The sequence below is a fragment of the Andrographis paniculata genome, unplaced genomic scaffold (assembly GCF_009805555.1).
Source record: "Andrographis paniculata isolate CXL003 unplaced genomic scaffold, ASM980555v1 Contig5END, whole genome shotgun sequence".
Lineage (NCBI taxonomy): Eukaryota > Viridiplantae > Streptophyta > Magnoliopsida > Lamiales > Acanthaceae > Andrographis > Andrographis paniculata.
In genome coordinates, this window is record NW_026137595.1 from 3,160,636 (window position 1) to 3,176,409 (window position 15,774).

The 15,774-nt window shown below is 31.9% G+C and overlaps 1 protein-coding gene across 1 annotated transcript; it reads left to right on the forward strand.

The window, feature by feature from the left end:
* The first annotated feature begins 8,498 nt into the window (after positions 1 to 8,498).
* On the forward strand, positions 8,499 to 13,542 carry LOC127259061 (uncharacterized). Its single transcript, XM_051286209.1, has 9 exons — positions 8,499 to 9,079; positions 10,562 to 10,784; positions 10,975 to 11,027; positions 11,160 to 11,196; positions 11,740 to 11,811; positions 12,175 to 12,279; positions 12,588 to 12,744; positions 12,882 to 12,958; positions 13,192 to 13,542. Exons 1-9 carry the CDS (start codon positions 8,970 to 8,972, stop codon positions 13,255 to 13,257), a joined length of 900 nt encoding a protein of 299 aa, XP_051142166.1. The 5' UTR covers positions 8,499 to 8,969; the 3' UTR covers positions 13,258 to 13,542.
* The last annotated feature ends 2,232 nt before the right edge of the window (positions 13,543 to 15,774 follow it).

The following is a 15,774-nucleotide window of genomic DNA, read 5'->3' on the forward strand; positions in this document are numbered from 1 at the left end:
TTGCCCTCGAAACAAATCACGCTGTCCATGATGACACATTTGACGATGTGATAAATGAAAATATCACGCTCCTGGATGCCGATGATCTGCTTGATATAGCTGATGATGTTAAATGATAAAATGATGTTGTATCTCTTTTGTTATTTTGATGTTTGCTGCCCCCTTTTTTTGTATTACCCCCTATAATATAAGTCTATTTTGATTATGTTACTAATACATGTCTTTTATTATTTTTACCTTCTTGCAAAGATATGGATGCCAAATATTTTGGAGCCGATGACAACATCTGCCTTATCGACAGTGCTACGACTCACAGCATTCTGAAAAACAAAAGTTATTTCTCCCATCTTGATATGGGAAAGACCACAATTGTTACTATCAGTGGTGCATCGAAAATGATTGAAGGCTCAGGAAAAGCTATTGTATATCTCCCAAAAGGGACAAAAATGGCAATTGAAAATGCCTTGTTCTCAAGCAAAGCTCGAAGGAATTTACTGAGCTTTAGTGATATTCGGAAAAATGGGTATCACATTGAAACATTGAATAAGGCAGAAAATGAATATTTTCTGATAACTCAGGTTGTGAATGGCAAAAGAATTGTGAAATAAAAATTGTCATCATTTTCTTCCGGCTTATATTACTAAAAAATCAGTGCCATTGAAACATATCACCTAGTAGACCAAATGGCTACTAGCAAATTTAAAACTTGACACGATCGACTTGGGTATCCTGGCAATGTAATGCTGAGGCGAATTGTTGAAAATTCAAATGGCCACTCATTGAAAAAGAAAAATATTTTGAGTCCGAATAAATTTGCTTGTGCTGCCTGTTCTCAAGGGAAGTTAATAATTAGGCCATCTCCAACAAAGGTTGGATTTGAATCCCCAGCTTTTCTGGAAAGAATTTAGGGTGATATTTGTGGACCAATAGATCCACCATGTGGACCCTTCAAGTATTTTATGGTACTAATTGACGCGTCAACGCGATGGTCACACGTATGTCTGTTATCTACTCGCAATCTAGCTTTTTCTAGACTACTTGCACAAATAATTAAATTGCGAGCACAATTTCCATATCACCCGATAAAGAAAATACGTCTAGATAATGCTGGAGAGTATTCATCACATACATTTGATGATTATTGCATGTCAATTGGGATTACTGTGGAACATCCTGTTCCCCATGTGCATACGCAAAATGGCCTGGCTGAATCCCTTATCAAAAGATTGCAATTAATTGCTAGACCATTATTGATGAGGTCTAAACTTCCTGTATCATGTTGGGGACATGCTATATTGCATGCAGCAGCCCTCGTGAAAATAAGGCCGACCAGTTATCACTGTTATTCCCCCACTCAATTGGTTTCTGGAAAAATACCAAATATATCTCACCTGCGAATATTTCGGTGTGCTGATTATGTTCCAATTGCGCCACCTCAACACACGAAAATGGGACCTCAAAGAAGGTTGCGTATATATGTCGGGTATGAATCACCCTCGATCGCAAAATATCTTGAACCAACAACGGGTGATTTATTTACTGCAAGGTTTGCAGACTGTCATTTTGATGAATCTCATTTCCCGACATTAGGGGGAGACAGTAATCAACTGAAAAAAGAAATTTCGTGGAAAATACCACTTGAATTTGATCCTCGTACGAAACATAGTGAACTTAAAGTTCAAAGAATTGTGCATTTGCAGAAAATTGCAAATCAATTGCCTGATGCTTTTAGTGATGCTGCCAGAGTTACGAAATCATATATTGCAACAGCAAATGCACCAGCCAAAATAAATATCCTAGAAGGGAAAGTGCCGAGTGCTAATGAGCATACTGTCCGCGTAAAACGTGGCAGACAGTTGGGTTCCAAAGACAAGAATCCATGAAAGAAGAAAATTGTAAATACTGGTGAAGAGATCAACAATGATCAGATACCCGAAAAGGTCAATACAACCCCTGAAGAGATTGATACCAAAAATTCTGATGAAAGTGATGAAGAAGTTATTGAAACTTCTGTTAACTATACCACTAGTGGAAAAAATTGGAACAGAAAGAAAAAAAATATTGATAATGCATTTGCATATTCTGGAGCACTCGATATAATGAAAGATGATGAGGATTATGAACCAAAATCAGTTGATGAATGTCGGCAAAGAGATGATTGGGCAAAATGGAAAGACGCAATTAAGTCTGAACTGGACTCATTGAAAAAACGGCAAGTATTCGGCTCTATAGTCCAAACACCGGAAAATGTGAAACCTGTTGGTTACAGATGGGTGTTTGTGAAAAAAAGAAATGAAAATAATGATATCACAAGATATAAAGCAAGGCTTGTAGCCCAGGGTTTTTCCCAGAGACCGGGTATTGATTTTGAAGAAACATATTCTCCGGTCATGGATGGAATAACATTCAAGTATCTAGTGAGTCTAGCATTACACAATAATCTTGATATGCGATTAATGGATGTGGTTACTGCCTATCTTTACGGCTCTTTAGACAATGACGTCTATATGAAAATCCCAGAAGAGATCAATATATACCTGAATCATTTAAATCAAAGCCAAAAGAATCATATTCCATCAAATTGTAAAAATCTTTGTATGGGCTCAAGCAATCAGGCCGAATGTGGTACAATCGTCTCAGCGAAAGCTTAACCAAAGAAGGTTACATAAATGACCCTATCTGTCCATGTGTTTTCATAAAGAAAAATGGGTCAGGATTCGTAATCATCGCTGTATATGTCGATGATCTCAATTTAATTGGAACTCCTAATGAAATCCAAAAAGCTGTTGAATATCTGAAAAAGGAGTTTGAGATCAAAGATTTTGGAAAAACTAAGTTTTGCCTTGGTCTGCAAATTGAGCATTTGGAAAGTGGAATCCTTATCCACTAATCAAATTATACCAAAAGGGTACTAAAACAGTTCCTGATGGATAAATCACATCCGCTAAGTACCCCAATGATCGTCAGAGCACTCGATCCAGCAAATGATCCATTTGGACCAAAAGAGGAAAATGAAGAAACACTTGGCCTAGAAGTGCCATATATGAGTGCTATAGGCGCATTGATGTATCTTGCTAACAGCACCTGACCTGATATATCATTTGCTGTAAACTTATTGGCAAGATTCAGCTCATCGCCTACTCGACGACATTAGAATGGAATTAAGCACATTTTTCGCTATCTCCAAGGAACAATTGATCTCGGGTTATTTTACTCGAAAGATTCTCGACATGAATTAATTGGATTTGCCGATGCAGGATATTTATCGGATCCTCATAAAGCCAAGTCACAAACTGGCTATATATTTACTTGTGGCGAAACTGTGATCTCTTGGAGATCAATGAAACAAAATTTAACTGCCACTTCTTCAAATCATGCTGAAATATTGACAATACATGAAGCTAGTCGAGAATGTGTTTGGTTGAGGTCAATGACTCAACATACTCTGAAAAATTGCGGGTTAATACCTGACGATAAAATTCCCCCAACTACATTGTATGAAGATAATACGGCTTGTATAGCCCAATTGAAGGGGGGTTACATTAAAGGAGATAGATCGAAACATATTTCACCAAAATTCTTTTTCACTCATGACCTTCAGCATAATGGTGAAATTGATGTGCAACAAATTCGATCAGATAATAATTTGGCGGATATATTAACCAAGGCATTGCCGACGGCAAAATTTGAAAAATTGGTAAAGAAAATTGGAATGCGTCGGTTCAGGGATCTCCAATAATGCTCAGATCAAGGGGAGAATCAATACAAGAATGATGTACTCTTTTTCCTTCACTAGGATTTTTTGTCCCAGAGAATTTTTTTTTTTCCTAGTAAGGTTTTAACGAGACACATTTTTTGTATAAAAACATCCAAGGGAGAGTGTTGTATACGTAGCACCTATGAAGGTGCTACGTTGTAACCATGTATGCTTTTTCCTTCTGCGTGAGGTTCAATTTTCACCTATAAATATAGGTGCTTGATGTAACCTAAATGAATGACAATAACTACATTCAATTACTTGTCTCTTTCCCCGTCTCTCTCGTTATTTCTCTCTCGTTATTATACATATAAACCTTTGCATATATATATATACTATACATCTATATTATATATTATAATATACACACTCACTTACACACATCTACATATATATATTTACTTATCTATTATATATATATATTATATACAATATATTAAAATAGTGGTTAGCGGTAGAAATAATAAATATTTCTATTGGCTAATCCTTTAATAATATTACTAACACTTGTATGCTTTTAATTGAAATGTTACTTCATTTTATCTGAAAGTTCTAAATTTGAAATAATCAATTCCAAGCATCGAAAGTATTTCAAATGACAAATAAATGAGTAGTGTAGATTAAGTAATAGCTTGGGTTGTGTTAAAAAAATAATTAAATTATAAAAAATAATTAAATTATATATTTTTTATGATCATTTGCACCTCCAATTTTTTATTTTATTACATAAAAATTAATAATAATTCTATATTTTTGTTAATTTGTACTTCTAGGTTTTAATATTTATTTAATTTTAGTAAAAATATTCAGGATGTGTTTCTTTTGGTTAAGTTTGAGAAAATTATGTTTGAATTTGGATTAAATTTGAATTTTAGGTTGGGTTTGAAATGATATGTTTCTTTTGATTTATAGATTTGATTTGAATTTGAAGGTTTTGATTTGTATAGATTTGGTAGATAAAAAGAATAATAATATAAGATATGAATAAATTAAATTTATGAAAATAGTAATAGTGTAATTTGAATATTAATTTTTGTTAATTATAACTAAATATTTACATTTTTATTTAATTATATTATATAAAATTTTATTGTCTACAAAATAATATATATATTTTATCAAATTATTATTATTAAAAAAATTAAAAATTATTTATTAATAATAAATTATGATGGTTAAAATTTAAAAAAAAAAAAAAAAGAAAGGAAAAAGTCAAACACGACAAAATCTAACCCATAGTTGCAGATGTTGTCTGTACCCGAGGCTGATTCTACAATACCATAATAGTAAAAAATCCCAAATCTTGTTCGAAGAAACACACTCTAAATTTTATATAATTTTGTTTAATTTTATTCTAAATATTTAATTCTTCTTATTTTCTTTTTTCTTGTTCTTTATCTGGCTGCATTGGTAGAAATGAAAAAAAAAATATTGAATCAATAAAAATAAATCGATATTTTGTCTCATCTCCAAGATTTCACGTTGATTCTGTCACTAGCTGTGAGCTGCTGCTGAAATCGCTGCTGTACACGCAGATGCCGCTCTGTCGAGTAGCTATAAGGTGCTGTTGGAATCCCCTTTGTGCTGCGGCCGGGACTGAAAAGCGCCGATGCCGGTCCGTTGCTAATTATGCTAAGGTCACTGATGAAATGGTCGTATAAGAGCATGTGCAATGGGCCTTTATTAAAAAAACCTAATTTATGACCTGGATTCAAGGTGTCCAAGCTTGAACGTGTAGCAGAGATTTTTATTTTTTTTTGTACTGCACAATGATGACTCCAAATAGGAGCATATTCTTAGTTTGACAAAACTGTATATTACTCGAATTTCTGTATAAAAACCATCAATGATTCATTAATGTCATACATTATTGATATATATTGTAATACCCCGATTTTGGAGTGTATAAAATAATATTATTATAGCAAATAAATATTTTTATAATATTTTGGAATAAAAAAATTAATACTTTGAAATAAATTTTATTCCTATTTTATATATTGATTATGATTGAAAAAACTGTTAAACGGATAAATACAAATATAAAATATAATATATATAATAATAATATAATAATAATAATAATAATAATAATAATAATGATAAGGATGGATGATGACGAATATATAATAATAATAATAATAAATATAAAAGAAAAGTAAGCATAATTTTCACGAATATTTTTAATTTTTTTACTATACATTTATAACAATTTTAATAAACGGTTGATTTTTATTTTCCACCAAATATTAGACTCTCTCTATCCCCTATAATTATATCAAGCTTTTTAATTGTCAGTTTATGCATATTAATAAATTATTTTATTTAATCATAATTTTATTACATTTATTTTGACAAATAATAATAACCGCTATATTTTTTTACTTATCGTATTATATTTTTCATCAACTTTTTAACAAATTTTCTATAATATTTTAATTTTATATTTTACCTACTTCACTTTTATATTAAAATACTCTTATTATTTTAATTTTTGTATTCAAACAAAATAACAGAATTAAATCGGGATAAAAAATATTAAAATATTATTTTTATAAATAAAATTATTTTTTTCGTTTCAACTCAAAAAAACTTTTTCAAAATTTATAGTAAATTAGAAATTAATAATATTTTATTAGTCAGTATGAAAGTGTCGAAGAGCTTTTATATTTTTGCTTGTATATATATATTTGTAATATAAATAAAAATTAAAAATATTTTAGTATTAGTATATAATTATTATTTTTAAATAAAAAATAGATACTTTGAAATATTAATGACTTAAATGATAAAAAATATTTTAAATTAAAATTAAAATAATAATAAATTTAAAAAAACTAGAAACCGTATCCAATGTGCATACATACGCACATATAAGTAAATAATATAAATGCACATACAACCCTAACAAATCAAACAAACCATCGCATCATCATCATACTAAGATCATGTGTCCCAAAACAAACTTTATCCACTTGTTTGAAGGTTCCATATCCTGTCACACATAGTTCGTCTACACTGACCGAACTGACCTTTGAATTTTGAGGGGTGCAACTACGTAAAAGAGAAGGAAAAATTAAAAAAAAGAAAAAGTCAGACAAAAATAATGGAATCGAAAAAAATGAACATAATTATATAGCAAATTTTATTATTTTTTACTAAAAATAAATAAATATTATAGCAAATTTGGGGGAACGGGAAAAATTATTATAAATACATCCTTATTTTATTTTTCAAACTAAACAAAAAATAAATTTTGGGGGCTGGGGTCACTTGCCCCTACCCTTACATGCTTTCGTGACTTTTGTCCATATTCACCTAATGTGACTTATTTTTTTGGACTTAATTTATACTTTTGGTAACGATTACGAGTTCTCATCTCACTCAGAGGATCCCATAGATATTTACAATACCCATAATTTCATGCATATATTGGTTTTTTATTTTATTTTATTTTATTTTTTCTATATATATACTAGAAAGGTTACAAATTTCTAAAACCCATCAAGCTAGGTGTATGAAAAATCCTCCAATGTGTAGGAGCCTAAGCAAGCTTGTGGTGCCGATAGCCGCCGCCGTCGCCGTTATCGTCACAGTATTGCATGTAGTGTTGCTACATGTCGACGCCGATGGACAACGGGGATTGCAATCACAGTCCGATTTGCGGCAATGCGTGGCCGGGTGTGCCAACGAGATGGCGACATGCATGGTGGGCTGCGCCGGGGCCGAGTCGGGAGCCATCTCGTGCTACCAAGGCTGCGGCGCCACCGATGTTGCCTGCGTTTTCTCTTGCATACGTATCCAAAACGGGCAAATAATTTACTAATCTTATTTATGAATTGTTGTTTTAATGTATTGTATCGTATCTAACTGCTATTTCGACAAAGAAATTAAATTGAACTACGAAAAGAATGAACTTATAATCATTGTATTTGTAAAAGTCAAGATTATAAAATTTTACGCAAGTATTATACGCCGATTTTAAAATTTCTGTATCGCTGAATTAAATTTTAATTATTTATTTAGATATTATCTAATTTAAATAAAATTGTTAGATATTGATTAAGAGATCATATTAATTTCATATCACGTTGAATTAATATGTGAATAAACACATGATCTATTGCCAAAGTCGAATAGCTAATCACAAAAATTTGTGACATATAAATTGGACACATGCATAGCAATTTGAGTGGCTTTATATTTGATATTTATTTTTTTGCGTTATTATATTTAACATTAAAATTATTTTTATATTTATATTATAAAATATTAATAGAAATATTTTATCATTTTCATTTTATTTGTACTATATTTTAATATAATTATTAATATTAAAAAATCAATTAAAAAAAAAAAACAAATGTAAATTTTGAAAGTTAACGAAGAGTATTAAATGAAAACATTACTTATTTTCTTAATAAATCAGATATATTTTACTATTTAAGAAACTCAGAAATAATAAACAAACATTTGAATCTTATAATAAAAAATTAAAATATCATATTGTTTCATATAAAATTATCAAATTACCCAAAAATACTTCAATCTTTGTACATTGTCACTAATATTTTCGGATTTATTTTTTGCGAAATTCTCGATTGTTGTTCGAATTCTTTTTTGAAAACTTATTAAGCCGAGTTGATAAAAAATTAATGGGATTCTCTAGAGAATCCATCCGATTTCCGATTGACTTGACTCGATAGCCGTCGAAAATTAATTTGAGCGACAACAAAACTGTTACGACAGTTTATAACTACCAGGTACTTAGCCATAAATGCAACTCTAGTCAAAATCAAGTAATCAACGGCCAGGATTAAATCCATCGGCATAACAATTTTAAAAAATGCGACTTTAGTTCAAGAATCGCTATCCCAAAACCCGTTTTTGAGGCAAAGTCGCTATTCCATTCTGCGGACCCACGGAGTTGCCAAAATGCGGATATAACAAAGTCGGTGTTGACCGGCGTTCACCGTGCCTTTCTTTCCTTTTGCGGTTATGCAGTTTTATCCGCTGGAGGTTTTCCACGATTTTCATTCAATTTCTTCACCAAACGTGTTTCCGCCTCACAATTTCGGTTTTCACTTGCCTTTTCTTGAAGCCCGCCTCTAAATTTGTTGAATATATGCTCGACGGTTACGAATTAGGGCCATTGAATATTTGATCGTTATCCGGCTGCTGCAAACTGGGCGTGGAGGAAGAGTGGAAACGGATGGAGCTGAAGGGGAATTTCTTGCAGCAATTCAAGGTTAGGGAAACTCAGTTGGCGTTGATTCTCCCAAACAAACGCAAATCGCTACTCGTCGTGGGAATGTTTACTAGGTAATCACGAATTTGGCATTTTTCCAAAGATTATTTTGTTTATTATTGGAGTCTGGATGCTGCCTGAGCTCGCTAGTGTTTGATTTTGCTATAAGTGTTTTGTGATTTGCATGGTTAATTTATAGAATAATGGTGTTTCGATGCTTGGTATAAGTTACTGTTAGTTAGCGGTTATTCGTTGTTCTGTATTTCTTCCTGTTTTGTGTAACGGTTTGCAGCAAGAATTTTTGTAGCTCTAAATTGGAAATTGGAAGGGGGAAGACTAGGCTGGTATGGTATCATTGTTCTTTGTAGAATGGATGGAGAGAATAAATAAAATTAAGCACGGGTAATACTGATATGATTGCCATTTGATTTATTTGATTTCCTTGATTCTTTGATGTTGTTCTCCCATGTAATATTATCTTGAATGTGCTGCATAAATTCCTGCTTTCAGATCTTCTTGTTTGTTTAGGTATGCTTGTTTGTGTTCTAGGTGTTAAGTATATGAAATTGCCTTTTGTGGGGGTATCATTAAACTTGCAGGTATTTGAATATGTTTGTTTGGATTGTGTAGAATTATGAAGCTGTGGTTATCAAGTGAACCATTTTTGCAAATATGAGAGCTGACCATGAGGATGAAACACTTTAAGTTTAAGGATGATAACCTTTAAATTTAGGGGAAGCTGTGAAGGAGCTAGCTTCTTTTATCGGTTTCCACTTTTTTCTGTCATATACTTCTACAACATGCAGTTGTTCTTGATATGTTGAGTGCACTTTGGGTATTTGCCTTCTTGTTTACTATCAACATTCTGTCTTCTTGTGGCGTGTAATATATATGTATGGTGTTTAGTGGGAGACGAGAGTGTAGAAAAATATAATAAAACTGTCTTGTCTTTCACATTCAGCTTTGTTAAATTTGGTAGCACGTAGCCTATGGAGAAATAAATTAAATGTATTAGCAGTTTAGCACATGTATTAGATACAATCCAAGCACATGGGATATATGTGCTGTCTGTAAGATGTTTCAACTATTAACAAACATACCTATGAAATTATGTGCCTTGCCTTGCAATGACTATGTTCCGATCTGAGGTGAAGATAGTTTACTCTTGAGACGGCCGGGAAAAGAACTGTAACAAAGCTATAGTCTCAACTATTTGAATTTCAAATTTGAGCGACTTATTCAATGATGTTAATGACATGAGATAAGATAAAACTTGCATTTTCTGATTTTGATGTGTTATCTGCTATCATGATATTGTTTGCTATTACGTCTCATTAATATCCGAACCTTCAGTTATTACTTCTTCAAATTTTACTGAATGATCATAACCACTTTATATTGCAATTGCATAATATTTTACTAAACATTCCAGATGTGGACTAGGTAATAAGTTATTTCCACCGGTTTCAAGAACTAGAAAATACACTTTCTAACATCCCTCTAGATCATTTTTAACATTCTTTTTGACCCACCTTTTGTACATCAAAATCCCGCAGAGAGACATTTCCTGCTCATTACTATAGATGGAAGAATCTAGAGGTTCATTGCAACAATGATCAAAGCATCCAGCGCTTGCCTCTTTCTAAGAAAGAAAGCTCAAAGCTGCCTGAACTCTCATTTGACCGAAAGCAACTTACTGATGAAGAATGTGCTGGACTGAAAAACTGGAACTTTGGTCGTTTTGTTGCTCGTGAAGCTATTCTGGATGAAGAGTATTGGGTTAGATATGATCGTCCTGTCTCTGTCTAATTAATTGCATGAAAAGCACCTGACAAAATCCATGTGCATCCTCATATGAACTTGCACATATAAGAACTTATTTTGTGTGCCTTGTATAAATTTTATTTCACATATTATTTTCTGAAAGAACTTCAGATTTCTTGTCTCCATGTCTGACTAACAATGGCAGACGGCAGCATGGCTCCGAGCAGAAGCCCATTGGGAATCCTTCTCATATATGAGGTCATACATTAGTTGATATCTTATATCCATTCATTGTAATGAAACCTTCTATTGCGTCAAGTATTTATTAAATTTGTTCTATTCAACAACCTATAAGTGCCATACTTGATTTTGATTTGCTTCATATTTCAGGCATGTTGACAGTTACAAAAGAAAATATGCTGAAGAGGTGAGTTGCAACCGAATTATGGGTTTACAAGTGATGATCTTTACAGGATCCAACTTTTAATTTATTGCAGTTGACTTGGAAACTAGCTAAGATCAGATTCCTCATCCTGTCTGGTAGTAATAAATGGAATCTGACTAATCTGTTCAGTTAGCTCGAATAAGAACCTTTAGATTTTAGATCGTATTGTCTTGAAATTGTATAGATAGACTACCTCCAATTTGTTGTGTTTTTTCATCTTGCTTTTTCCTTCCTGTTTCTTTAATGCCACAGTTGCCACCCAACCAATTTTTTATGACCTCTCTCTCTCTCGTACTCTCTCTCATACTCATAATTTATCCGGAGAATGTTGGTTAATGATTTATCATCATATTGCTCCGTATTGAATATGCTTGCTCTATATACGTCATCACATTGTTATCGAAAGTATGAATTTGTTTGTTTTGTTTTTAGCTCTTTAATGTGATTTAACTTGATGACCAGCTTTTTTTAGCTCTTAAGTGTCCTTTTACCTCAACTTGATTTGGCATTGGCATATATTTACAGGAGTTTTATGCATTGAGACGAAGATGTCATGGGCAGGAAGGAAATTCACTGAACTGCTTCTGTTTCGTTGCAGTAAGTCAATTAACCTTTAAACAATTTCATTAATCTTCTTGCCTTGCTTACGTACGTCTGCTGAAGAATTGAGATATGCACTCTCTACTTCCCCCTTAAAGCTGACAATCCTTTTTCCTTATTGCTATAATGTTCCATATGTCATTGGCTAGATTTTATTCTGTTCATCTCTGGGCAATAAGTCTCTCTTGTTGATGATCCTTACAAGCTTTTTCCATTTGGTTGTGTGGCTGAACATACATTTTATTAGTACATTTTTGACCTTTAATTTCAGTCGGGAACCGTGATGGTTACAGTTCTTTGCGGCATTATTATTATTATTATTATTATTTATTGATTTATTTACTTTTCTTCACTTTGCAGGTTAAAAAGGATGATAAAAATGGTAAAAGAACTGTACTGAATAGCATAGTGGGAACTTTGGACTTGAGCATAAGGCAATTTGTCCATGGCGAAACACATCCTCGGGTACTTATATTAATTGTGGATATAATATGATCTGTCATTCTACTTAGTTGCCAATGATTAAAGATTTCATGTGTGCAACTAAATATCCTTGGATGCTAATTGTGTCTGCATTTTTGCATGTTCAAAATTTTTGTTATTTCCAATATTTAGTTTTTTCTTGGAAATATTTTGGGTGTAGCCTGGTGGATTCTTTCTTTGCCATGTAATTTTGGTTGAAGCTTAATACGAGCAGCTTGAAAAAAGATCATGTCTGCTTTTTCCCCTAAAGCTGAGGATGCTTATTATACAAATTATTGTTTTTCTTGCAGGAAGCAAAGAGACTATCGGCTGTTATGGCTAGCAAAGAACCCTTTGATACACATAAATACGCCTACATTGCTAATGTATGCGTTGCAAAATATGCTCGTCGCCAGGGTATTGCTTCAAACATGTTATACTTGGCTACTGATGTAGCCAGGACTACAGGTATCCCATCCCAATTTCAAGATTAGCTACTCAGAAGAATATCCTTCAATTTTTCCATATGCCCCCATCTTTATCCTCTAATTCATAAAATACGTCTAAAATGAATATTTCTTTCTTCTCTATCTGCTGTGCAACAGGGATGAATCAGATCTTTGTCCACGTAGATCCCAACAACAAACCTGCTGAGGATCTGTACACAAAAGTTGGCTTCCAGGTTATTTTCTTTAAGCTTTATATCATCAGTTAATTGGTGATCTCTGCTTTTACAACCTCATAATTCTCGAATTCCCGCTTCTTACTCTTCTAAATACAACTTCTATTATGTTAAAACCCCTTCTGATCTAATAGAGTAATTTTGAGTGACGAAAAACTCGTGCTCTTGATTTGGTGCACATAAGTAAAAACCGTTGTTTGATTTATCTTACGAGTACATATATTATTACTCAGGTGGTGGAGGCAGCTTCATCGGATGCGTCCAAAGATCAGCTGACACTCATGTGCATGAAATTGTAAGTTTGTGATGCAGAGAAAGAAACACTGTCAATAATAGGACAGCACGGCCATATTTGTGATGCCGGCTTCTATCATCCAGATGTGTATTTGTTCCATCCGATTTATAAGGGTCGAAAAGTAGAGCGCAAATGTGAATTGTACGTATTACAAGCAGATACAAATTTGTTTAGTTTGGGGAATGATATATACAAAAGGCTCATATATAGTGTGGTGTATATTGATTGATTGATTGATAACAAAACATTCCTTATACTACATGATATACATGAGAGGCTTGTTTTGTTATATGTTTCCCCTTGTTCCTTATTTTGAGTTGATTTGTATGAGAATAGTTGATAATAGTCGTCGGGTTTGAAATCATGACTTCACCTCCACCTCCACTATGCTTATTTATATTTGTATTGTTTATTACTTAGATATTAATTTTATTTAAAATATTATATTACAATATATTCATTCAACTATATAGGTAAATCAAAGCCTAGCTTTTACTAAAGTGCAAAATATCTAAACCACAACTTGAGTGTGTTTCTTTTCGGTTTTTCTTTTCATTAATTTTACTCTTTGGATTTCTATAAAAAAAAAAGAAAAAAAATGAAAATGTCAAGGCATGAATCACATGCTAATCCATGCTAATATGACATCATGTTGATTTGACCAGAGTGTCGTAAAGATGAACAATATTTATGGTATATATCACATCATATTTATAATATATATGATATGTTATAATACAATATATATATATATTGTATTATGTAAAAATATATATTGATCAAGTCAAATTAACATTACGAGAGTTGCACCAAAAAAATTACTATATTTTCTAATTTTATATAATATCACGTCAAGAATTATTTAAATATAAAATCAAAACCAAAATTTTTTCAATATAAACTAAAAGAATCACACAAAAAAATTATTATATTTTCTAATTTTATATAATATCACGTCAAGAATTATTTAAATATAAAATCAAAATCAAAATTCTATCAATCTAAACTAAAGAATCACACCTAGTTTTCAACTATTTGGATTTGTGGTTGCAAGTTTAGTTGGATGATATTTATCTATAATATAATATCATATATAGTTAAAAATAAATTTAAATATGTATATTAAAAATTAAATTTCAATAATATAAATATATACTCTATGCTTTCCATAACTATTGTATCCATTTGCTTTCTACAAGGAGTTTTAAAAATATTAGTATTATATTAGGATATAGTAGAAATAAAGTAGAAATGCCTATAATGACCTTATTAGTATTGTGTGATATAAAGGTAATGATATTTATATAATATATTGGAAGTTGTAAGGGTATTTGTAATATTAGGCAGATAGTATAAAAAAGAAGGAAATAAATACTTTGTTACGGGAAAGACCAAAATGAAAAAATGGATACTTTGTTATGGGAGAAAGAGAGTATATATTTTAACAAAATTTATATAATACAAATAGAAAAAACATATATTTAGTCATACATATTTAATATAATTCAATTTCAAAACAAAAAAAATGAAAAATGAAAAAACTTTAAATGTAATATATATTTATTTGTAGAAAATAAATGTAGAAATGAAATATTATAAGTTCCAAATCAACCAAATAGACCCAATTTTTAATTTTGAATCTTGTTGAAAATTGGCACTTCTAAGAATATAGTATATACATAAAATTACTTGATTTTGTTTGTTTCATGTAACACATAATTTTTTAATATTTTATCATAAAAAAGCCTCCTAACAGAATAAATGGCCATCTGAGAGTTATATTACTGCACATGATCTAACTACAATCATTTTATTTGGAGGTCTTGTAATTTTGAGAGTTATATTACCCGTATTTTTTTGGCTACATTTGACCTGAATTGTACTCTGAGGTCTTGTAATTTTGAGATCATGCATTTGTAAGTTTTTCTTCTTGCAATTCTGTATCTGAAATATGCTATTTGCCATCTGTCAGTTGCCTGGGTACGATCTGAAATTTGTAGGTGCTATGTCATATGTCCGTTTGCTTGTCCGTTGCTTGAAATATGTCTGCGATCTGTCATTTTTCCGCTGGTTGTCTATTGTCTGTGTGCGATTTGTTTGGTGTTTGCGATCTATTTATTTCGGCTCCGGTAGAGAGTCATGTTGTTTTCGACTCCGGTGGAGAGTCAACTTCCGGTAAAGAGTCAACTGCTTTTGGCTCCGATGGAGAAGCATGTCGTTTTCGGCTCCGTTGAAGAGTCATGTCGTTTTTGGCTCTGGTAGAGAATTATGTCGTTTTCGACTCCGGTGGAGAGTCATCTCGTTTTCGGCTCTGGTGAAGAGTCAACTATTATTTGGTCCCGGTGAAGAGTCAACTGTTATTTGGTCCTGATCGGGAGTCACCTGTTATTTTTATTTGCGTTACGTCTAGTTTCTGTAATACCATTTGAATTTGAAGAGATGTTGAGATATTTTAAATCTTCGGTTATAAATTTAATAAAATTTATATTTAAATTTGATCTTATCCATAGATTATTTTATT